At 40.4% G+C, this 24,232-nt stretch overlaps 1 protein-coding gene across 3 annotated transcripts in view; it reads right to left on the reverse strand.

The window, feature by feature from the left end:
• The window catches only part of ZFAT (zinc finger and AT-hook domain containing), a 116,330-nt gene that overhangs the window by 57,862 nt on the left and 34,236 nt on the right, over positions 1–24,232 (reverse strand). For 2 of the 3 annotated variants that reach the window (XM_063174518.1, XM_063174526.1), the window contains 3 exons: positions 21,072–21,142; positions 9,594–9,764; positions 3,715–3,975 (listed from right to left, as the gene is read on the reverse strand). In XM_063174518.1, the coding sequence (XP_063030588.1) occupies positions 3,715–3,975; positions 9,594–9,764; positions 21,072–21,090 (451 nt within the window). In that variant the 5' untranslated portion in view covers positions 21,091–21,142. Of the gene's footprint in view, positions 1–3,714; positions 3,976–9,593; positions 9,765–19,649; positions 19,817–21,071; positions 21,143–24,232 lie in introns of those variants that run through there. The other variant, XM_063174510.1, reaches the window with a different exon arrangement.

The raw sequence follows: 24,232 nt of genomic DNA on the forward strand, positions 1-24,232 counted from the left end.
GAGGCCCTCTGCATCTACCAGCTATTCCTATGACCAATACATGTGCAGTTTCAGTGAAGTTTCAAGCCTAGCTCCAACTAGAGTTTTCTAGTGATTTATTTCCTTTAAATGCTGGTCATGTTAGGGATTTCGGCACTTTTCTTGTCGACCTATATAAGACAGCAGAACATTTTATTACTTGGAGACCTCTATGAATATTTGAGATCCAGCTCAAAACATATGTTAGATTTCTTTGAATAGAGAATATCACACAGAATAACTATATATTTTCAATATTTTCATACTTAGCATATTTTAGCAATAGCCAAAACATTATTTTGGTCAAAAATATAAACCACTGCATTATATGAGCTGCTATGGAGAAATTAACTCCATTGCAGCCAGACACAGTGCAAAGTGAAAACATCTGGCTATTAACCAGATGTCACAGAGTGCAAAGCAAGAAATTAAAAACGTGAGGCAGTGGTATAAACTTTAAAACTACAGAAATATCTCAGAAGCATTAAAAAAACAGATAAGTAATTTCAAGTTGGAAAATACATGGATAAAAGTTAAAAAAAACCAAAAACCTATATGTACTAGGTAAAATGTCAAAGACTAAGGGAGAAAAACCTGCAGCTAAAGCTGTTTTTGAATTTTAGCCATCTATTTTGAACTGTCTCTGACATGCAGAAGCAGGTATTATATTTCTGGAAGATTAAAAGACCTTCAATAAAATCTTCCATCCAGCTCTAAGAACATGGGTGACAGTGCATTGAAGAAAAAAAAAATTACTGATAAAATGATGGGTTTTAAATTGACTCTTAGAGTACAAGAAAGATCTGTCTGTATTTCTAAATACTTACCTGAAAACCTAAGTTTAATAGTAAGCAGGAGTCCGAAAAATCAACCAGAATATAAAAGAAACATTAGGAAAAGAACAGAAGAGCAAAAAAACACCTCATGCCCTGGTATAAAGCAGGAGGGCTCTGCAGAGGGATCTGGACAGGCTGGATCAATGGACTGAGGCCAATTGTGTGAGGTTCCATAAGGCAAAGTGCCAGGTCCTGCCCTTGGGTCACAACTACTCCATGCTGTGCTCCAGGCTGGGGGCAGAGGGGCTGGAAAAATGCCTGGCAGAAAAGGACCTGGAGCTGTGGGTCAGCAGTGGCTGAACATGAGCCAGAATGTGCCCAGGTGGGCAGGAAGGCAAATGGCACCTTGACACATTATTAAAGTTAATGTGGCCAGCAGGAGCAGGGCAGGGACTGTCCCCCTGTACTCAGCACTGCTGAGGTCACACCTCAAACCCTGTGCTCAGGTTTGGGCCTTTCACTACAAGAAGGACATTGAGGGGCTGGAGAGGGTCCAGAGAACAGCAGAGCTGGGGAAGGGTCTGCAGCACAAGTGTGAGGAGCAGCTGAGGGAGCTGGGGGTGCCCAGCCTGGAGCAGAGGATCCAAAAGATCCTTTTCACTCTCAGCAACTGCCCGACAGGAGCTGCAGCCAGGTGGGGGGTGGCCTCTTCTCCCAGGTAACAAGAGACAGGGTGAGAGGAAATGGCTTCAAGTTGTGCCAGAGGAGGCTTAGATTGGATATTAGGAAAATTTCTTCATTGAAAAGGTGATCAACCACCAGAACATGCTGTGCAGGGAAGCAGTGGACTCAGCCTTCCAGGAAGTGTTCACAAGGTCTGAGTATGTGACACTTGGGGACATGGTTTAGTGCTGAACATGGTCATGCTGAGTTAATGACTCCATGACCTTGGATGTCTTTTCCAAACTTAGTGATTCTGTGATTATGCAAAAGGTTATGGGGAATATTACAGAGACTATTATAGAGAATCCTAGGCACAGAACACACTGTTCTTGCCCATTCCACAGTGTTTTGTGCTACTGACTGCATTCACACACCTTATCTCAGAGGAAAATAATAATGCACATGCTACCTTCATCTATACATTCAGAAACTGAAAAGTTGTCTCAACCAGTTCATACAGTAAAGCCAGAAGTGAAAAGTTTTCATCTGATGGGACAGTAATGAGTAGACAGCTGAGGACTGAATTTCACAAATATATTCCAAAGAATTATGTTTTCAGGATAAAACCAGCCCCCAACACCTTCACAGTTTGCAGTGAAGATAGAAAGCTTCCAAAAATTGGAACCGCTTGTTTTGGTGACCCCAAGTGATTTGTTGCTTGACTGTTTGACTTTGCTTGACCATTTTGCTTTTACCAGAGAATAAAAAAAATGTTTCATCTGCCCAAAACTGAGGCTATTAATGAAGAAGGAAAAGGATGAGCTATTTAGTTTAGAAAATTTGCAGTGTATTTTGTAGAGAAACCAATGAAGATAAGATTTAGGAGCTCTAATGAGCTAATAGGTCAAGAACAGGTAATTTGAGTTCATACTTTGACCTGAGAGTATTTTAAAAGGACATCAGAAAATGTGACATTTCTAAAATAATTCAAATATTAACACTGGACCTAGCACATACAAACAGCAAAGGGCTTGGACACTTGGGATGTCAGAGGTGAGACAGCTGGAGTAATTGTCATTTTGTGTAGTTGAAAAATTGTACCACTGATGATACTAAAATATAACCAGGTACTTTATCAAAGCAAGAGTTTCTCTGCTCTATCAATGTATTTTGAGCTTGTTTTAATAAAGCTTTGCCACAGAAGTTAAACTCTAATATATGTGAAAGTAAAATAGTCATACTAGTTGAGTATAATCACAACAGACTAGAAAGAGTAACAGAAAACTGAAAAAAATATCAGTGGCAAATTTTGTCTACAAGCAGAATCCACAGCATCATACAGAGCATCTGTAACAAAAGCAAAACCTGAGTTTTACCATTAAAACAAAACTCATATAAAGTAAAGGTAATTTAGACTAAGTAATTGCTTTGTATGCATGTGACATTGACCTGAGGGAAAAGTTAAACAGGCAGGTAGAGGAGATGATTACTGTGCATCTCTTCAACTACTCTATTCTGAATGAATATTCACTATTGTCTTTTTAAACAGATTGGGGTGCAATGCCCCAGGCCAATGAGTGTTTAAGAAACCATTTGGACAATGCCCTTAGCAGCAGCTTTAGCTGCTGGTCAGCTCTGAACTGCTGGACAAGATGGTCATTGTAGGTTCCTCACAACTGAAAATAACTTGTTATTCTGCTCTGTTCTATACTAAAAATTTGAGAGGATGAATATATCCAAATCAATCTTAAAGCTAGATTTAAACAGTGGACTCTCCTATGCCAAACACAATCATTCACATAAAGCTTTGTTTGAGTTTGACAAACTGTATATTTTTTATAGAGTGAAAGAAGCCATCCAGAAAAGCAAACTCTATAAAAGAAGAGAACAGAACTCAGGTTTCCAAAGACACAGGACAGAAACACCTGTACAGGTTCATCCTTCCCCACCTATGTGTGATACTCACCTGCAGGGCCTATACCACTTCTCACTGAGAAACTACACTCCACTTTGTGAGAAACAGAACAGTTGCTATGAAAAACAAGCATTTCAGGGAGCTGTAAGACAGTCATTACTGTAATAAACATTTTGACCACTTTGAAAGAAGTTTAAACACCTTGTCTAAGTTCAGTTTTGCTTTTTTGTGTTAAAAGCAACAGACAACTCCACTCCATTTAAAGCCAGCACTGGGGATTCCAAGCCAGGAACACACAGTCCCACAACCTGCTTCAGATATTTTTGCTGGATGTTTTCTTACCTCCATCTCCTTCTTCTTCTCCTTCATTGAGAACAATAATGCAGATGTGTTTCGTGAGCTGCCGTGTGTTAGAGAATTTGCGATTGCATTTCCTGCACTCCAGGCTGCCTGGTGAGACTTCAGGCGGTTCTGGGCCTTCCTCTGTCCCAGCTGGAGTCTCTTTGCTTGGAACTGGGTTATTTTCTGCCACATCTTCATCCACACAAAACTTCTTAGTGGACCCTTTTGGTCTGCCCCTTTTCCTCTTCACTACGAGAAACTCTAGAAAATAAAATTAAAGTTTAAAGTAAACTATAATTAAATTCCATGGCTAATTAGCTAACAGCCATCTGATCTTTGAAAAATAGGTGCCTTGAATGAAATTTGAGGGGAGTTATCCCAAAAGCTTTAAAAAAGATTAGCATCACACAAACTTATTTCCAGCAGTGGTATTTGCTGGCATTTGTGGTAGCTGCAAAGCAATAACATTTGTGTTATTGAGATCAGCAGATGTCAAAGTGCCACAGTTTTACTTAATTACACTGCAAGCACTCTCTCAGCCCATGCATACTACAAAATTGCTCTACTGTGCTTCAACACTACAAAAGCCTTTTAATTTAAGTCATTTTCAAATAAATTACCCAGGTATTGAGATGTAATCAGAGAAAAACAATGTATGTTTAAGAACCAAAATCTCATTGACTTTTTAATATAGTGAACAATTACTTCGTAATATTTTCTGTGGTTCTTGGTTGTCAGCACTTTCTAGTCAAAAGCTGGCCTAAAAAATTGTTGGCAACAAATAAACTCCAGAAGTCATGCAAAAAAATGTTTCCTGAATTACAATTGGAAGTCATCCACAAACCCCAGTAAATACAATATAATTTTACATTTCCATATTTCTGTAGAGGAAATATTGACGAAATCCATGATATGCAGTGCATAGAAATACATGACAACTTAAATTGTATTTCCTGCTTAAGATTTCTCTCATCACTGCTGTTCTGATAAATTGAGATTGACAATGTAGAAGTCTGAAAACCCACAAAAAGAGGGAATATTAAAAAAAAGCAAAACTACAAAAATTTTTCAAGCACAGGTGCTGAAAGACCTTATGGAATTGGTTGATTTAGAGGATATGGAAAAATAAATGACTTAAGGAATCTTAAAGGAAGATGATGCAGGAGAACAGAAGGCAGCATCATGTTATTTGTAACCTAGTCAGCATTTCCCTAAAACATACCAGGAAAACAAAACCTCACACTCAGAGACCACAGCTTTGAGTTAACCATGTAATTACTATCAGATGAAAAAGAAAGTATTCTGTCTTCTTACAGGAGTGACTGAACACCTGTCTGCTTAAATAATGTAATAAAACTGCCAAAAAACCTTACTATGAATAGAAAAAACCCAACTGTTCCCCATAACTTTTTGCAACTTTCCACCAGTGTCCTGAACTTTTATGCTACTCTTGGAAAAGTAATTTTGTCTATTTCAGCCAAAAAGAAAGGGGTGATTTCAGTGCTACCAAAACTTCTTTTTGCTACCATTCATGTTATTTTGATATCCATCCATCACAACAATCAGTATTTAAATTGAAGAAATTAACAAACAATTAAAATAAACCCAACAACAATGATCTTTACATCACCCATCAAAAGGCCACAGTTTGCTAATAGGAATCACAGTTCCAACATGAGGAATTCACATGTGGATGCTGGTCAGACTCCTACAAAATAGTTAAATCCAAGGCTTGGAAGAAAGAATGCAACTACCATATTCTCTGTGTATGATATTCTTTTCATTCCTTTGCAATGCAATCATCAGATTACCCAACAAAAAGAAATTAAGAAAAACCAGGTCAAAGAGATGCTTCTTCCTGGCTGTTTTAGTGAAAATTTAATGAAAAATAGAACAACACTTTCACATTAAGACAGAAATTGAAACAAAATCTTGCATGCAAGTAGAAATATGAAAACTGCTCCTTTAGATGGCTGGTGAGAGAACCTCTGCTATGGCTTATAAAATTGCAGTTCTTATCACTGTGACTACTAATGGTATGGCAAATAAACAAAGAATTACAAACATTTCTAAAATTTGCACAGTGTGTCCAGCAGTAGGAGAATTTACAGCACTTCTCAACCATGTAAAAGGGTTGGTGGCAAGAGGCAGGCAGCAACAAACACAGGAACAGGAGGGCTCATGTGAGCAACTGAAACATCACCAGAACTTCTGAGGTTTATCACAGTCATTTCTTTTCTTTGCTCCTTGGTTTCCTTTTTTCAAGACAGAACTTATCTCAAGCTACTTTGAGTTAACAATGCCAGAATTAATCTTTTAATGAGGCACATAACCACAAATTCCAGCTGTCTCTACCCAGCATGCCCCCAGTGAGCACTTCACACTGCAGTTACAAATTCCACCTAAGATCAACAGCACACAGTAATTTAATAGCAGAACATTGTCACTCATCTGCCAGTACATAACCAAGTTAATCAAATATTGCTTGTTAGAAAAAAGAATCTGTTTATCTGCTAAAAATAAAGCAGTATATTAAATAAATAATAAAACCCCCCTAACACTTATTTCAAGGATGCTTAGTCATAAATAGAAGTTTTAAATTGGCCATTAAAAAGATTTTGAATTAAGATCCCGTTCCCTCAAGAACAACTTAGCTGTTTCTGGGGATTTTGCACTCATTACAGACTGACTGAAACCAATCTTTATGCTGACTGCCATTGGATGAGCAATGGCAACATCCAGGGAAGACATTCTGTGCTATGCTCTATAATTATGTACTCAAAGGCATAAAAAAGATACTTCAAAAAGTGAGTAATGAAATAAACCATGTGTCTATTTTTATACTGTTCCTTCACAGGAATTGTTCACATAAGCTTGTCCAAATCAATCTATTTAATACAAAAAGTTTGTCAGAAGTCACAAAATGCTTGTGCAAATGTCATTTAAATCTCCTGACCACATTTTAACAGGCTGATGCATTATGCATTATGAATCTTTCTCAAATGCCAGTATAAAAAACTTACATTTCATCACTTACAACAGCACAACATATTCAGACTCTTCTGCACACAGTGTCACACAAATGCACCCATATAAATCTCACCCTCAGCCTCATTTTATTACAGTTCTGTGTCTGTAGCACAGCACCTGCAACACCTCCTGTCCCCCAGGTGTGCATGAATGCAGGCTCTGGGGGCATCCTGTGCTCAGGCAAGGATGAGGCTGATGCACACACACACCATGGCTGTAAGTGACCTTAATGGCTGCACTCCTTGGAGGAAGTGATGACACTCACACTGTAACTTTCTCTGAGGTTTCATAACAGACAGAGACATGCATCCCATAATCCACATACAGCCCAAACCAAACAACAATCCAGCAGGTAGTAACAGTCTGAATAGATGAAACCAGAGCCATTGATGCTGTCCCACAAATCCTCACCAATCTAAGCAAAAGCAAGCTGAGTTTTGACAAGCACTGTGAAGGAAATGGAGATCATTGTGAAGAATTATAAAAAGCCCTAGGCTAAACTGGAGTATGAATGACTACAATTATCTGTCATTTCCCAAAACAAAGATGGCACACGCCAGTGCTGGACAAAATGTGACCTGTGTATAGATGTACAGCAACATCTCCCTGCTACCCTCGGTCCCACCTTCATTAAAAAAAATTTAACATCATTGTGCCAAAATGTTTAGAACAAATCAACTCTAAATAGATCATGGCTTAACAATGGGAAAGTGGTGTGACTAAACAAAATTCAGCAGAGAGCACTGTAAATAAAATAACACTAGAGTAATAAACACATATGTCATGCCTAGCACTTTACTTGTCCCCAGTACTTATAAAATCATTAATTCATTACTCAGGAAGAACAAAGAGCTCCATTAGCAACTCAGCATTCACTCTTCTATACCTGTTGTGGGGTAGCTACAGTATTTACCAATAATTGGAAGAGAAATTACACTTTCAAAGGAAAAAAAGATGGTCATCTATTAGTCACCAAAGTTTCTAATTTCTAAGACTGTAATTTCTAAGACTGGTGATTCACCAATTACTTCTCCTTTCAGTGACAACACTGAATTACTGCAAACAGTGGTTCACTAACAAATAATTGTATACTACAAACTTTCTAAGTTTTATTTGCTGCAGATTCCATAGCAGGAGGGAATAATTGATGCTTTCACAGAAGAACTTTTTCCAATCCAATGTTCAACTGTAGATTACAGTATTTTTTTAAACGGAGCACAGAAAATAAATCAATGGGACTTCAGAACCCTCTTCTCCAATCAATGTGTCTGATGGGAAAGGAAAAATTCTAAAGAATGCTTAGAATATGACTTGAAAACTGTGGAAAAGTAATTTACCTTGATATTCTTACTGACAGCAGATATCAGTTGGGCTATCTAACCTGAAAAAAGTGGCACCATATAAGCCCATCAGATGAATAAAACTATTAACCAAGAATAATGAGAAGGTAAATTACCAATATATAACTTAAGAATGTTATATTTTACGTAAGATTTGCAGAGCTGTTTTCTTAAAAGCTAATTATGCTAATTTCTGTTGCTGCAGATCATAATGGTAATTACAAACTATCCTCCTAAATGTACAATGCATGCTGAACACATACAATACAGAAAGTGCAGATACTCCTGACAAAAATGCAAAGAGAAGTTTACAGAGGAGCCTTTTTTACTAAAATTAATAAGAATATGTTACAAGGTACCAGTCTCACTGTGCTCAAAAACATTTGCAGTGGAAGGATAACAGGAAACAAAGATTGTAGAAAGGAAAATGCATTTTGCATGACTGAGGAATTAATTCTGTGCTACAAAAGTAAAATTAGAATGACATTTTGAAAACTGATCTGAAATTTATTCATCACCTTCTGATACACTGGTAATTCTGGGCATTATATGAAATAATACTCTGGTGAAATTTTTCCCCACCAGCCACCTGAGGAGACAGCAGCTCTAGTGAAATACTAAATGACCATTATTAGAAATATCTTCTTACACTGATGAAGTTAATATAACTACTGAATTACTGCTGGTAAATAAGAAAAGAAACATCACATACATATGTTAACAACAAAAAATTCTTGGAGGTATGATTTTAGAGGGCAATTGATTCATAAGCACATAGGTTTTAAAATCCAGAAATTATAATGATTGAAAAATCCTGGTAATTGTGTTAAATAAGAGGTTTGCCAGCAATACAAATCCATTACTCAGTAAGGGCATAAGAGAAGATAAAAAGTCTGAATTATTTTTAACCCATTGCTAATACTCCAAAAGATGGAAATTATCTTAAAAATTGAATGGAATGAATGTAACTTCTTCCATTGCACAATAAAACGTTTATGTGTAACTAATTCAACCTCTGATTGCTTTATTTACCAGCATCACTATCAAAACAGTTATAAATTATGAATTGTGCCACTTCCTTTTTGGAATAGAAGTATTAACATTACCTGAATCACAGCAAACATGTTAGACAACTCAAAAGGGACACCTAAGCCTCAAGGCACACCTCACTCATGGTGTCCTGATGGCTGTTCACTGCTGCCAGACAATCTTCCCACTGCTCCCACTACTGAGCTCCAATTAAAGCTGGAGGAAGCAAACTCTGCTATAGCTCACATTGAAAATTAATGAACCAATGCCAGCATTCCCTAAGACAAATTGAGTTTATCCACATCTGCCATGTGACCTATTCTGTGCTGAATGAAATTTGGGGTGACAGTTGCACAGCGCTTATTATAAAAACCAGCTATGGAAACCATTCCATACACAATGCAGAGTCACCACACCACAGGTTTTATTAAAAAAATATGTAAAACTGAAAATGACATTTCTCTCAATTTCTGAATGTACCTTCTCCATCTTTGCTTGTGTTTGTGGGTGCTGATAGAGGCTGGAGAGGAATAATGATGTCATCCACAGCAGTCCCTTCTCCCGTGTGTTTCTCAGAGACGTGAGACAACAGCTCGGACTTATTTGGTGAAAATAAGTTACAAAGCTTACACATGAAGATGGAATTGGTCCCTGAGAAAACAAGTTTAAAAACAAGGAATTAGTGTTTCCAAATGCAAGTTATCTATGTTACCATGAGTTATTAGGATTTTGGCTCAGTCAATATAGCAACTATAATTTACCCAAGACACATAACAGGCAGCAATGAGGTGAAATTGTGTTTTATCACTAAATGAACACATTCATAATATATTCCCAAATGAATTAATTTATGAAATGGATAAACTCCTAGCTAGATCCTCATAGGACAAAAAATTTCCTCCGGCTGAAATCTTAGAAATGTTTTAACATGACATTAACATAAAAGGAAGAAGTACAATTTAAGACCTTTTCCCCTTCCAGCCCCAAACATCATTATAATTTTATGTATTTTCAAACATATGGTAAAGTTTTATATATGACATGACATCCTCATGAAGTTCTGTGAAAAGTTCCTGTTGACTTAAGAAAAACAAACAAACAAAACCAAAAACAAACTAAAAAGCTTCAAAGCAGCAGGAACAAATGAAGAATGTCATTAAAATGCCCCTTGGTCAATGCTTTAAATGGAAATTTGACACAACTTTTTAGGCAAATGGCCTTTTTAAATTCACAGATACTTGAAGTGTGATGTGAAAGCAAAGAATCAAGAAAGTAAATAACAATACAGAAGGATTAATATAATCCCAGATTTTAAAAAACAGAGATTTTAGCCAGAGAAATTCAGAGGACTTCTGTTTTCTAACACTGCAGTCTTTTGGCATAATGGTTGATTTTTGAAGAGTCCCTACTCCCTTCAGGTTCCAATGAAACAAAAAACAACCAGGAACCAATTTTAACAGCACATTGTTCTCCAGCTATATGTATGAAGCTCTGGTCCAGAGACTGGTTTCAATTGTTAACTTCCCTTCATCTCCCTAAGGAATAAACCCACTGAAACCAAACTGGAACAAGCAGCACTTTTGAGGTACAAGTCAAACCAAAGATCACTGGTTAAGTACAGAAATAACATGATAGTTTGTGAATTTTGGGATGAATCTGGGGGTATGAGAACAGGGAAGCTGTATTTTGGGACCTATTTTTAAAACAAACCTAAACACTCTCCTATTGAACCTTATTCTACCTCTTTCATGACACAAAAATTACATAGTTCACCCCACTCAAAACAAATCTTTATTTGAGGTTAAGAGCATTCCTGAAAGTTAAGAGCAGCAGAGGTGTCTCTTACAGCAGCAGAAAGTTAAGAGCAGCAGAGGTGTCTCTTACAGCAGCAGAAAGTTAAGAGCAGCAGAGGTGTCTCTTAGGGTATTTGCCCCTGCAACATAACAAAAGCACAGCTCAAAACTAACAGGCAGGCTGTGCCTTCATCTCTTCCACAACATCTCTGAAAGAACAGCTCCAATACTGCTCCTGTTGCTCGAGATATCCTCTTATTACACACACACAGCTCTGTAAGTGTATGGCACAATCAATGTGTTCTTGGGAGCTCAGCTGGGCTCCTTCTCAGCCATTCTGCTGTCTTGAGCACACAGATATTTCTGGTTTGATTGCAGTACATTGAAATGTTCCTTTGAACTAGTTCTGCCCTAGTTAGCATTATTGTTTTGTCGTTTTTGGTTTTTTTTTTAAGGGCATGAAGCCTGTTATTGACCCAGCAGATAAAAACTCTTTTCTTTAAATGTAAACACAAAATAAAATCTATGAACATTTACCTAAACATTTAACCAATTGAAATCTCAAAATGTAGCTGACATTTCTGTTTTGAGGTTTTATTTGTCACTGTTTCTGCTTCCTGACCTGCTGGCTGTTCTCCCTAGAAGTTCAAACTCAGGGTTTTGTCTCTTGTCTCCTCCTTGAACAGCTGCAATCAGTGCTCACACACCACTTTATCTCTCACTCCTCCCAGAAAGGACTTGGGATGGGGAAGCAGAGCAAGGAGAGTGCCCAGAAGCCTCAGTGGGTGTTTAAAGGGTTTGATTAGCAAGGCCACCCAAAGCCAGGAGTGAAGAGCCCAGGGGGGAGAGCACACAGTGTCACTGAAGGTGCAGGAAGCACCAGGAGAACACACAAGTTTTACTCAGAGGTGAGTTGGAAACCAGAGTAAAGAAATTATTTTAGAAAGAATGCCTGGAAAAGGAGGTCAGAGAGCAGAGGATAAACTCTGCTGATCACCAGACTAAGCAAGTATGGAATAAGCAAACAATAATTGATTATGCAGTTGCTAATTAGGCAGCATAGCGATAAAGCAATGAGTTATAGTCAATTAAGTGTAAAAATCAAATCAGGAGTAAGTTAATTAACTATGCATAGAATCAATGACTAATTAGTGAATAATTAATTACGTAGGAAATCAAGTGAGCAATTAATTAGGCAGCAATTAAATATGCAGAGAAAGAAAAGAACAGTAATCAAGAATGCAGGTACACAAACATCAGGAAATTCAGCCAAAACCAATCTGGGACATTCTGTTCACTAAACATGTTTGTGGTAATTCATTATCTTCAGTTTGCCCCTATAAACTGTGCTAAATATACACTGAAATAAATAATAGCAATAATTTTCCCCTTAATTGACTAGGTGGAAAATTGAGCTATAACATCAGCAAAGTCTTTTTTTTTCTAATTCTTCCAAAACCCTCAGCATATTGTTTAATTAGTAGGGATTTTTTCTTCACACTAAGCATATCTACAGCAAAGGGAGTTTAACAAATGGATTACTAAAAACAAAGAGCAAGCTGCTAACTAGGAAGCAGATTCCCTGATTCCCAATCCCCTTCACAAAGCATAAACCAGTATCTGTCCTGTTTGGCTTTAAAGTTGGAGTGGGGAAAGGGAAAGGGGCAAGAGAGCAGCACTTATCTTGGAAAGATCCTGAAATTAACAGGACTTAAGGGAATGAAGGAATATATTATTGTCATTTGTATTTCTAACCAATGTGTGCCAAAATCTAGTGCAAAGTACATTCTACCTAACCAAAAATTTAATTTTTCATAAAAGGAAGTCTCAGCATTGGGTATTATTTTATTTTTAATAACTACCTTTACAAGACACACAGGGAAAGGACACAAATGTGCATTTATGTACCCTAAATCATTCTAATGGATCCAAACCTTTTTACCTTTCCTTTCAAGGTGAAAAACTCAAAACAGGCAAGTGTTAACAACTTCTGTGAGTGCCTTTAAAGTTCTGGAGCTGTTAAAGGGAATTAGAACTCCACAATTAAATTTAAAAAAATAAAGTCCCTGGGTATTTCTTGGCCTGTGTAAAAAGTTGATAGGATCAATAATTATGCATCTAGTCAACCTTCCTAAAATATGCAGCAATTAAGTTCAGAATATGAATAATAACTTATTTCTTTCTAAACTTACTACAGAGCTGAAACAAACTTTGTTGTATTATCACCATTAAATTCTTAACAGGAACTTTCTGCAACTAAAAATCTTATTCATCAGACTAGGACTTGGTCTTGTTGGGCTTTTGTTTTTGTTTTTTTCTCTTTCTGTTGTTTCTGTACAGATATCAAGTACAATAAAAAGTGGAAAAGGTGGGCACAGTTATTCCAACCAAATTATTTATTTTGCAAAAGAACTTTTCACACACAAAGGTTGAACATGTAAGATACTGAAGTGTCTAAGAACAATAAACAAAACTTTTTCTGTTTAGGTAGAAGCAATGAAATGTGAGGTAGCAGTTAATATAAAGCAGCATGTAAAAAGCCAGTAACTTTTGTTTAAGACAAGCAACACTATTTCTCAGTAATAAAATGTTTCCACTGAACATAAAAGAATGGGCAAATACAGGAGAAGAAATAATGATATCTTGTACTACTGTCAAATACTTTAAAAATATTTTACTTATCAGATCTCACTCCTCTCAGCATGTTAGAGGCTTTTCATTTTCAAAGCCATTTCAAACATCCAAAATTTTCACAAACATGTCAGTGTATTTCTGATTTTTATTGCTTTATCTCCAGGACACTTGTTTGTTGGTTTCATGGTTTTTTGTAGGGTTTTTTTTTTGCTGTTGTTTTACTTAAAATATACTTTCTAGTTCACATAATATTTTAATCATTATTTTCATAAAGATGCTGGTATGAACTAATTTTATTTCTTAAAGAAAAAAAACAGATAAATCAATGCTGGTTTCTGGCTATTTTCTCTATTTTGATTCATCAAGAAATTAATGTCCAGTATTACAGCACAACTCTGAATCAAAAGCATTATCCTTGGTAAATGTTAAAGAAAAAAGAAGCATATAAAGTCTATAAAACAAACTATTTGCTACCATTAGAACAGCAGCACCACATGAACCCTGTGCTCAAAACTAACAAATCACCCACACTGGAAGTGGCAGCTGGAGAATCAAAAGCTATTTTAGGGCTGCTTTAATCTGAATTTGGGCAATTCTAAACAGTAAGCAACAGTTTCTTAATACAGCAGCACAAAATGACTGGTGAGACAAAGCCAGCCATGCAGAAAGCATTGAAGCAAAGAGGAGGAGCCCCTGACCATGGCTGTTCTTGCTCTCAGCTGCTAACTGAAATCAGGGCAATTTCATTATCATTAGTTCAGTGCCACAAACTTTACTTTAACATTAAGGAAGACTGCTACAGCAATGTCAGTACAGGGTGCATTCCTGCAAAAACTAAAAGGTGATGATAAAATCAATCCCATTTAATATGGTTTTATGGAACACCCAGTCATTTACATTCACCATATTTCCTTGCAAGGCTGTAAATGAAATTTACTCAATAACCTACATCTGTAGAGGCTCTCAGACACTGCATCCAAGACTAAATTACACTAAAGTTTGTGAATGTTTATGACTAAGAAATGATAAATTTTAAAATTTCTACCTTTCCTGTGAGGGTGGTGAGGCACTGGCACAGGCTGCCCAGAGAAGCTGTGGATGCCCCATCCCTGGCAGTGCTCAAGGCCAGGCTGGATGGGGCCCTGAGCAACCTGGGATGGTGGAAGGGGGCCCTGGCCATGGCAGGACTTGAGTGATGTTTAAGGTCCCTTCCAAGCCAAACCACTCTGTAATTCTATCATCTATATAATATAAATATACTAGGACTGAAAACCAAAAGCACACTAGTTGAGGTGCCTGGGGTATGAATTCAACACAGTGCCAGTGTGAGCAGAACTAAGCTGGTTTTTCTCTGTATCTAACTAAGAGAAAATTACAAGTTGAGAAATAAAAATGGAGGAGCATCAGGTGTACCCAAGCAAAACTTTAAGGAAGGCCAAAATGGTTTTAAATTAAGACTGAAGGGTAAGGTAGGAAGTGCAAAAGACTACAAAGATGAAGGTGATTCACTTTGCAGCAGTAAAAATCAGAGACTTACTTTTAAGTGAAGGACGATACATAAATTAATATGTTTTTTGCAGGAAAGAACAAAACAATGTCTTAGGTTTGGTTTTGTAGTTGCTTTTTAAAAAACAAACATAACCACTACTACAGTAATGCAAGAAAAATAATAAAATGGCAGAGTTGGCAGCCTGGCTGTAAACAAGGATTACTGACATTCATGCACCCAAACAAGTTTCTGATAAGCACTGTTGCAATGCCAGTGGGTTACTACCACTACCAAAACATTGGGGACAAAGTAGGATGCATTAATTTTTAAAAAAGGCCTTTTAGAAGCAGCTTAGGGTCAAATCTGATTACCAGGCTATTTTAACAAGTAGTAAAATTCCTGAGGAATTTAAATACAGTGCCCAGAAAAGTACAGTGTAAGGACTGCATATGAGCAACAGCCTTGACCACAGGGGCACCAATGACTGTGCCACAGTGGAGGGGATAAAAGAGGTTACAAAGCCAGAAACAATACACTGTAGGCTTTAATTAGCCCTATGCAGAGTGGGTAAATGTCAGGTCAGGACAGGATGCCAAGATTAAATGTTTAGACACCATTAATGACTGTTTCACCCAGCAAGCAGACAGGGAAACCACATGAGGAGAAACAGTTCTTGACTTTATCAGAAGTAAAACACAGGACCCTTTTCAAAGTGACATTATTTGAGAGTTACTCTATAACCATGATTAAAGTACTGCTCAAAAGCCCTCTTAAAAGAGTGATAAAGAACCAAATGTTTATACTTCACTTCAACAATGCTAACTATATAAAGATAAAAAGCATCTTTAACAAAACAAACCACAAAAAGGACTAAAAAGCTCCAAGACAAGTTAAATCCTTGAAAGCAGCATGAAGGCTATTTAAAAGCATCATATTTGATGCTAATCATCAAAGAAGGTTTTAGAAATGGGAAGGAAAAATCTAGCACAGCTGAATAGCAGTGAAATGAACTTTCAGTAGAAGAAAACATCTTCATAGAAGTTTCATAAAATGAGGAAAGCAAAATAAGATTTAAATTGTGTCCAATTTAAGGTAAAAAAAACAGTGAGGCAGGTCATTAAGGGTAATTTTAGCAACTTAAAAAATAAAAAGCAGAATGCAGCAACATTTTAAAACATCTCAGCAGTAACAGGCCTGCCTAAGAGCCTGTGCAATAAAAAGCAATCTGTATAGGAAAAACACCCTTCAAAGAAGGTGAGCCCAGAGCAAAATAATTTTTTTAATTTGCTGTCATTTTATAATGGTTTGAAGAGGTTTTCTGGGAAAGATCTCTCAATTATAGCAAACACTTTAAAGACAGACTCAAAACAAGACTAGGAACTGCTCTCCTCAGAAACAAAACCTTAGAGCTAAAACAGACAGACCTATAAAAGAGATGGTCCTATAATATCAAAACCTATTAAAAATAGAGAAGATCCATACTGGGCTTACAACTGTGGATATTGTTCCTCTACTGAAATAATAATAATCATAACCATCATCCTTAAAAGGTACAGAAATAAAAAAAATCAACAACACAGCACAGTTCCATAAATGAGTAGTTAAATAAATTGGGTTTTTTTGTTTTGTTGTTTGTTTTGTTTGTTTTGTTTTGTTTTTTTGCCTGGAAGGAGGTAACTGAAGATGGAGAAAAGGCAAAGTGTAAAATGAAGAACAAAAACAGGTGTCATGAAGGACATGACCCCTCTGAAACCACTGCCTGCCTTGCAGCTGATCTCTCCCTGCTGCTGCAGCTCCAGGGGGGGCACACATGCACTCAGTGCCCAGAATTCTTAGAAGTTGAGCAGAAAGTTGACAGAGACTGGCTGGGGCTCAGCAAAGCCTCTAAGAAGGTCTAAGTCCATCCTCTGAACAAGCATCCCTGTGTGCCAGCCCCATTCTGACTCTTCTCTATTTACACATCCATTGTGTGCTGTTAGGGACATGAAATGCCGGGAGTGAAACAAAATTAAGACCCAAATCATTCAGTACTTTCTGACATTGTGTTTTGCACATTGCAGTAAGAACACTGCGTGAGGTACACTTCAACGTAGCTCAGTTTTTCCAGCACTCACAGAGCCTCCTTCCCTGTCTGGGGTGCCGGAGGTGGGCACAGCACTGCAGAGGGGGTCTCACCAGGGCAGAATTCCCTCCTCACCTGCTCTGGGCGCAGCCCAGCACGTGTCTGGCTTGTGGGCCATGTCCAGCCTCTCACCCAGCAGCCCCCCAATCCTCAGGGCTGCTCCAGCCCCTCTCCTGCCCAGCCTGGGTTTGTGTTTGGGACTGCCCCAACCCAGGGGCAGGAGCTGCAGCTTGGCCTTGCTGAGCTCCCCAGGTTTCACCCAGACCCACTCTCACCCAAACCAAACACATTGTATTTAACCAGGCTGATACTGTATTTGTGGAAGGAAACTTGCATTTGAAACTCCTGGAGTTTCACTGATGATGGCAAATAAAAGCACATCTATTTTTCTGCATTACACACACACATCACAAATGCTTCTGGAAAAAAAGTTAAATAAAGTTCTTTAAAAGAAGATAACTGTCTCCACATATTTCTGTTGGTTAAAATATATAAAATTCATAACTTGGATATAACATGGATTTAATAGGATATTCAAATAACTAGGAAATTATTTTCAGTTTAGAATAATCACTTTATCAAAAATAGAAACAGGATAGCTTTTCCATCATTAAGAAAAAAAAAGCCATAGTAGATACATTTATAGCAAGACATTTTTATTTTCATGTTCTAAGATCTCCCTCATGTGGCTAAACATAACACTGCTTAAGGTTCCAGTGAAATACACTAATGCACAAGATCAAAATGTGTAAGGTGCACTACCAGACACCAAAACCACCAGAACTCCTCAAAGTAGAAGCACAAACTGTGTGATCAATCATTAACTTCAGGATTCACCATATGAAGCACTCTGAACCAGATTTTTGGAAGCAGCCACAATGGAAATATATCTGAGGTCAAATACACCTCAGCAGCAGCAAAATCAAAAATACTGAACACTCACCATAGTTCTGGGTTCAACCACACTCAGAACACTTTTTATTAAGACAAATGTGCTTGAATAAATATGAATTTATTAGTAGCACTAGTAGTAAAAGAATTGTTTCTCACTGAAAGTTGGATCCCAGGATATAAAACAGTCCTGAAATGTTTTAACAATGGTCCATAATTAACACAGCACCTGTTAGCTATTCTGCTACTCAGTTATCCTACTGATAGTGCAATTCCCCTTGGCATAAAATCCTGTTTCACAGAATCACAGAATGGATGGAGTAGGAAGGGACCTCTGGAGATCATCTAGTCCAACCCTCCCACCAAAGCTGGATCCCTAAAGCAGGTGACACAGGAATGCATCCGGGTGGGTGTTAAATGTCTCCAGAAACGGAGACTCCATGACCTTCCTAAGCTGTTCCAGTACCATCCTCAGCATAAAGAGGTTCTTCTTCATGTTGCAGTTGAACTTTCTGAATTTTAGAGTATAGCTACTACCCCTTAGTGGTGGTTTGAGTTGTAAACTGTGCAACAACACTTGGTAGGACAGGTAGCAATAACTCAGGATTCTAAAAAGACATCAACTTGGGGAATGACAACCAGAAGCCAAATTTGAGTATACAGGGTAATTAACAGGCATTAAATTGTTGCGACATCACTTCACAAACTCGTACTGCAACAGCACACAGGGATTGTGAAAGGCAGAAAGCACAAACACAGCACTGCTGCGGCAGCCCCTCTGAGTAACTTAGTAACTTTGGAGATAGTGTTACTGCTCCAATGACAGCCAGGCCAGTACAGGGCACACCAAGGCCTGAGATTACACGCAGTGGAAACATCTTTAACACATCTTGGACCTTGAGCTGTTAGCGCTATTTAGAGCGGCTGCCAGAGGAGATCAGGAATGCTTCAAACCCAGGTGAGCACAGAATCAATCATGGAATCAGAGCATGGAAAGGGGTTGGAACAGCCCTTAAAGATCATCCAGTACCAACCTCCCTGCCATGGCCAAGGTTTCTCAAGGCTTTATCCAGCCGGGCTTTGAGCACCACCAGGCTTGGGGCAGCCACAACTTTCCTTGTCACCCTGTTCCAGTGTCTCACTACCCTCACAGTAAAGATTTCCTTCCTAATATCCGCACTAAAATTCCCCTTTCAGTTCGTACCCATTACTCTCTGTCCTATCACTACAGCTCCTTAGGCAGAGCCCCTCTCCGGCTCCCCTGCAGCCCCCTCACACCCCGTGAGATTGCTGTGGGGTCTCCACGCTTCCATTCGGGACCAGCAGCGGCTCCAGCTGCTCCCGACTCGCTGCAAAGCGGCGGCCTCAGGACGGGCAGCCGGGGCACAGCAGGACGCTTGGGCTGCCCGAGCCCTCCGACGGCTTCTGGAGCCCCCCCCCCAGGCCGCCGGGCAGCGCGGGGCGATGGACGCTGAGCCGGCCGCCACTGAGGGAACTACTTGTCGTGCGGAAGGATCGTGTCACAGCATCGCCGGAACTACTTCTTCCCGCCCGCCGCGCGGGGATCCGTGCGCGCTCCCCCGCCCGCCCGGCCCGGCCCCGCTCACCTGCAGCCGCCGCCTCCATCGCCACGGGGGCTCAGCGGGACAGCGCGCCGGGAACCGAGCGCGGCCCGCTTGGAAAACAGAGCGAGGGAAAAGGGAAGGAAAAAAAAATCCAACACCGAAAATTGGGTCCCCGTGCGGCGCCTTATGGCGAATCTGCCGCGGCCGACACAGCAGTGGCGCCTCGGCTCGGCTCCGCGGGGCGGGGCGGCGCCTGCGCAGTGGCGGCCGCGCGGGGCCGCGTCCCCTGAGGCGCCGCCCGCGGGCTGAGGGAGCGGCGGGAGGAGGATCGGGGACGCGGGGACACCGTGACAGGGACACCGTGACAGGGACACCGGGGCAGGAGACACCCGGCATCCCGGCCTCGGCTCCCCGTGCCCCTCTGAGCACCCGCCGCCCGCCCCAGGACCCCCGGAGGCCGGCGCTGCGCAGCTCAGGCTGACACAGCGTCGGGATGCCAAAGGCGTTTTAATTCACCAGCTGTGGGTAAAATGTGTTTTAATGAGCCTGGTACTTTAGCACATACGAGGTGGTCATAGAATGGACTGGGTGGAAAGGTCTCTAAATACCATCTCGTTCAAACCTTTCTGTGAACCAAGTTGTTCCGAGCCCCATCCCACCTGGCCTTGAACACTCCCAGGAATGGGACATCCACAGCTTTCCTGTGAATCTTGAGTCTGATTGACTCAAAAATCTGCAGTCTTGCCCCCCTAACAGTAAAGGATTTATTTCTAATTTCAACTTTGCTTCTGAGGTAAGAGCTGAGATCGTGGGGAAGCAGGGTGTGTGTCCCTTGTCCTCCGTGTCACCACAGGTAACTCTGGCAGGACTGTCTGAACAAACACCCTTGGTGCTTATGGCCATGAAAAGGCAAGCGTGAGGGAGCAGGCTCATTTGTGTGTAAAAGTCACCTCTCCTCACTGGTGTCACAACTTCTACCAGCTTTACACAGAGCTTTGCTCCATCACTTTACCCATCAATGCTTCTCTTACTCAGAATGACTTAGATGAGACAACTCTTAGGAAAACGTGTTCTTTATAATTTATGTCAGGGACCTGAGTAGAAGGCAGAAGGGAAAGACCAGACCTTTCCAGGGGCTGTGGCTGCTCCTCTGCAAAATTTTTTTGTCTCCTCTGACCAAATGCAAATAACAGAGCAATATTATAGCAGAGTCATCACTGGGTGTTCTGACCTCATGAGAAGCAGCATTGGGAAGCCATCTTCAGCCTTGACCTGCCCTCTTTACCTTCTGGACTCCTTGTACCCATTTCTGCCCCTCTTCCCACCCACTGCACATATCTTCTGGAGAACATTTCGTACTTCTAGGAGCAATAAAGATGAAAGCACAGTTGTGCTCAGGCACATGTTGCCCATGAAAGGAAAGGACTGTGCTCTTTATTGGACATGAATAATATTCATCCTTACCTTGGCATTGGAAGAACATTCTCTGGTCCTTGAGTCACTGAGCCTCACTACAGCAAGTGGGGTGGATTGTCCTGCCAAGAAAAGCACTTGTTTTCACATAGAACCATTGCTTGAGCATCCACGTGCCACGTGGTTTACTTTTTACACACATATATTGCATACAGCTCTGCTTTCCACTATCACAAGCCTGGTTAAAAGGCTGCATTAATAAAGGCTTGTTCTTTACCTAAGGCAAGAAATCAGAGTTGGAATTGCTGAGCTTTGCTGCCTGGCCCAGTCAAAATGTTTGGAGGGGTCTGTCTGTTGGATGTCAGAAAAGAAAGAAAAGCTGTCAGTGTTGAGGTGTCTGGCCAGGTCACAGAGCTACATGAAGCAAAGTTTTTGGAGCTCTGAATCAACAATTTCACAGCTTAAATAAAAATACCCTCAAGTTCTTCGAAGTGGCATCATGTCCAAAGTCACATAACTTGTCACCAGCAGAGTTCAGCTCCACCACACACAACACAGATCCTGGCACTGCAATCACCAGCATGGCTTGTGAGGCCCTCTTGACACAGAGGGCAGGGATTCCTGGGGCTTCCTGTGCAGGACCTGGACTTCAGTGACCCTTGATGGTCCCTTCCAGCTCAGGGTATTCTGTAATTCCACAAACAGATCCCCTCTCTAGCAGGAGCCTGATCCCAGTCTGTTCATCCCATTCTGTCACAGTTTCCTTATTGACAAAACTCCAGGCCCACACCCCCCCTGCTTTCCCTGCCCCTCCTGCACATTCCCCCGCCTGACCTCCTTTGTTGTTCTTCAGGTCCCAGTCCCAGTTTTCATTCACAAGAATATCTTTCCTGTTTTCCTCAAGTGCTCTTTCCAGATGCTCTCTGCACTTTCTCACCCCTGATGTCTCTCTAGCCACTTGCAGATAAGCTCCTGCACACACAAGTGCTTATCAAATACAGCTCCCAGTTCCTTCTCTTCAAGCACTGAGTAGCTCCTTCTCATACCTCCATGCCTGGCTGGTATGAGCTGATTTCTCCTGAACCAATTCTTGAATCATCATCATCATCATCATCATCATCATCGTCATCATCATCATCATCATCATCATCGTCATCATCATCATCTCTACCAAGTGCTGGAGAATGCGAAGTTCAAATACAGAGCAAGTTCAGTATTGCACAGGGCTTCAGCCTGCATCTGGAGCTGGAATCCATGAACAGTGTGTGGATGCCCCTATTGAGGGCACAGCAGATGCTGACTTCTCCCTTTCCCAGTTTATATGGTTTTATTTACAAATAGGAAAAGCATTTCACTGAAGTATTCCCAAGTGTGAAATGAGAGTGCAGCTTGCTTGGCTATTCCATTAGAGCAGCCCCACAGAATTAAGGTGATAAAATCAATCAAAACTTAGAATTAGTACAGCTTTGTGCAGTTTTCATTTCCATTTGCATAAGCTATTTCTGGGAATCTTTCACATCCCACAGTCATACCCTGCATTTGTTCAGAGTCTCTGACTCATTCAGCGTTGCTGACGTACCTGACCTAGATATGAATGAGGGCTACACAGCACAGGGGCTCATCTGTGGCACAAGACTCTGCCTGGTTTGTTACAGAAGCTGGAAATTGTTCAGAGGTAAACATGAGGTTTTATGAAGGGAGATTAGGAACAGATTCTTCTCTGAGTTCATTTATGGTATAAAACCAGCATTCATTAATTGCATCTTCCTCCTTTTCTGCTTCCTCACTGTGGCATTTGCAATGTGCTTTGAAAAGCTTTACATATTTCTATAGTTGAAAATTTTAGCATCTGTGCTTAAATGTGATAATTACTTTTAAATTCCTCTTATCCTAGATGTCATATATTGAAGATATCCAGTTAGAGAAGCTTTACCCTAAACTTCAGTGTGTCACTTTCCTTTTTTCTTCCCCATGAGCATTTCAGAAAGTAAAGTAATTTCTGTTGAAATAGCAAATCAAAATGTCCCATAAGCACCCAAAACAGAAAGAGGCAAAGCTCTGTAGAGGGAAGATACTATAACTGGCTAAATGAGGCAGTTGTCCAGTGAAAGGAAGCAGTAAATTATGTGACTTTGACCTAAGGATCTGCAACAAAAAATACCAACAGAGGATAGAAACAAACATGTGCCAACAGCCTTGATTTAGACACTTAATGACCTTGCAGTGCTTGAATTTCCAACCTGACTGATTTTTATTATATACCAGTGTTTTAAGACAAATATTCTTTAGCATTCTATGAAGTAGAGTGCATAAAGCATTCTAACAAGAGAGGAGAACTCAGGTATGACAAGTTAAGTATTGTAAGAAATGGTGTAAAATAAAAATCTCCAACTTTGTGTGCACTTGCTATAGAATGGAAAAAGCCCACAACATGTGTCTGGGTTTTTTAATTATTATACAATACACATACACGCTACTGCATTTGAATTTCCTGTGCTTGCTTGCAAACAATTCCCTGGGCAGTTCCAATGCCTGACAACCCTTTCTATGAATATCCAATAATACCAGACCTAAACTTTCCCTGGTGCAACTTGAGGCCTTTACCTCCTGTCCCTTGTTACTTGGGAGAAGAGGACAACTCCCCTCTGGATTCACTCTCCTTTCAGGTGGCTGTAGAGAGCAATTAAGTGCCCCCAGCCTCCTTTTCTCCAGGCTGAGCACCCCCAGCTCCCTCTGCTGCTCCTCATCAGATTTGTGCTCCTGACCCTTCCCCAGCTCAGCTGCTCTTATCTGGGCACGCTCCTGCACCTCAATCTCTGTCTTGTAGTGAGGGACACAGAACTGGACACAGCACCTGAGGTGTGTCCTCACCTGTGCCAAGTACAGTGGGACAGCCAGTGCCTGGGGACAGCCAGTGCCCTGGTCCTGCTGGCCACACTAGTGCTGACACAGAAGGCCAGGAGGCCACCAGCCTTCTTGCCCACCTGGCCACACACGGGCTCATGTTTAGCTGCTGTTGGCCAGCACCCCCAGGGCCTTTCCCGCTGGGGAACTTTCCTGCCACTCTGTCCCCAGCCTGGGACACTGCAGGGTTTGTTGGGACATAAGGGCAGGACCCAGCACTTGGCCTTATTGAACCTCATACAAACTGGTCTGGGCCCGTTGATCCAGCCTGTCCAGATCCCTCTGCAGGACCTTCCTACCCTCCAGCA

Source organism: Melospiza melodia, chromosome 1, assembly GCF_035770615.1.
Source record: "Melospiza melodia melodia isolate bMelMel2 chromosome 1, bMelMel2.pri, whole genome shotgun sequence".
NCBI classification, from domain to species: Eukaryota; Metazoa; Chordata; class Aves; order Passeriformes; family Passerellidae; genus Melospiza; species Melospiza melodia.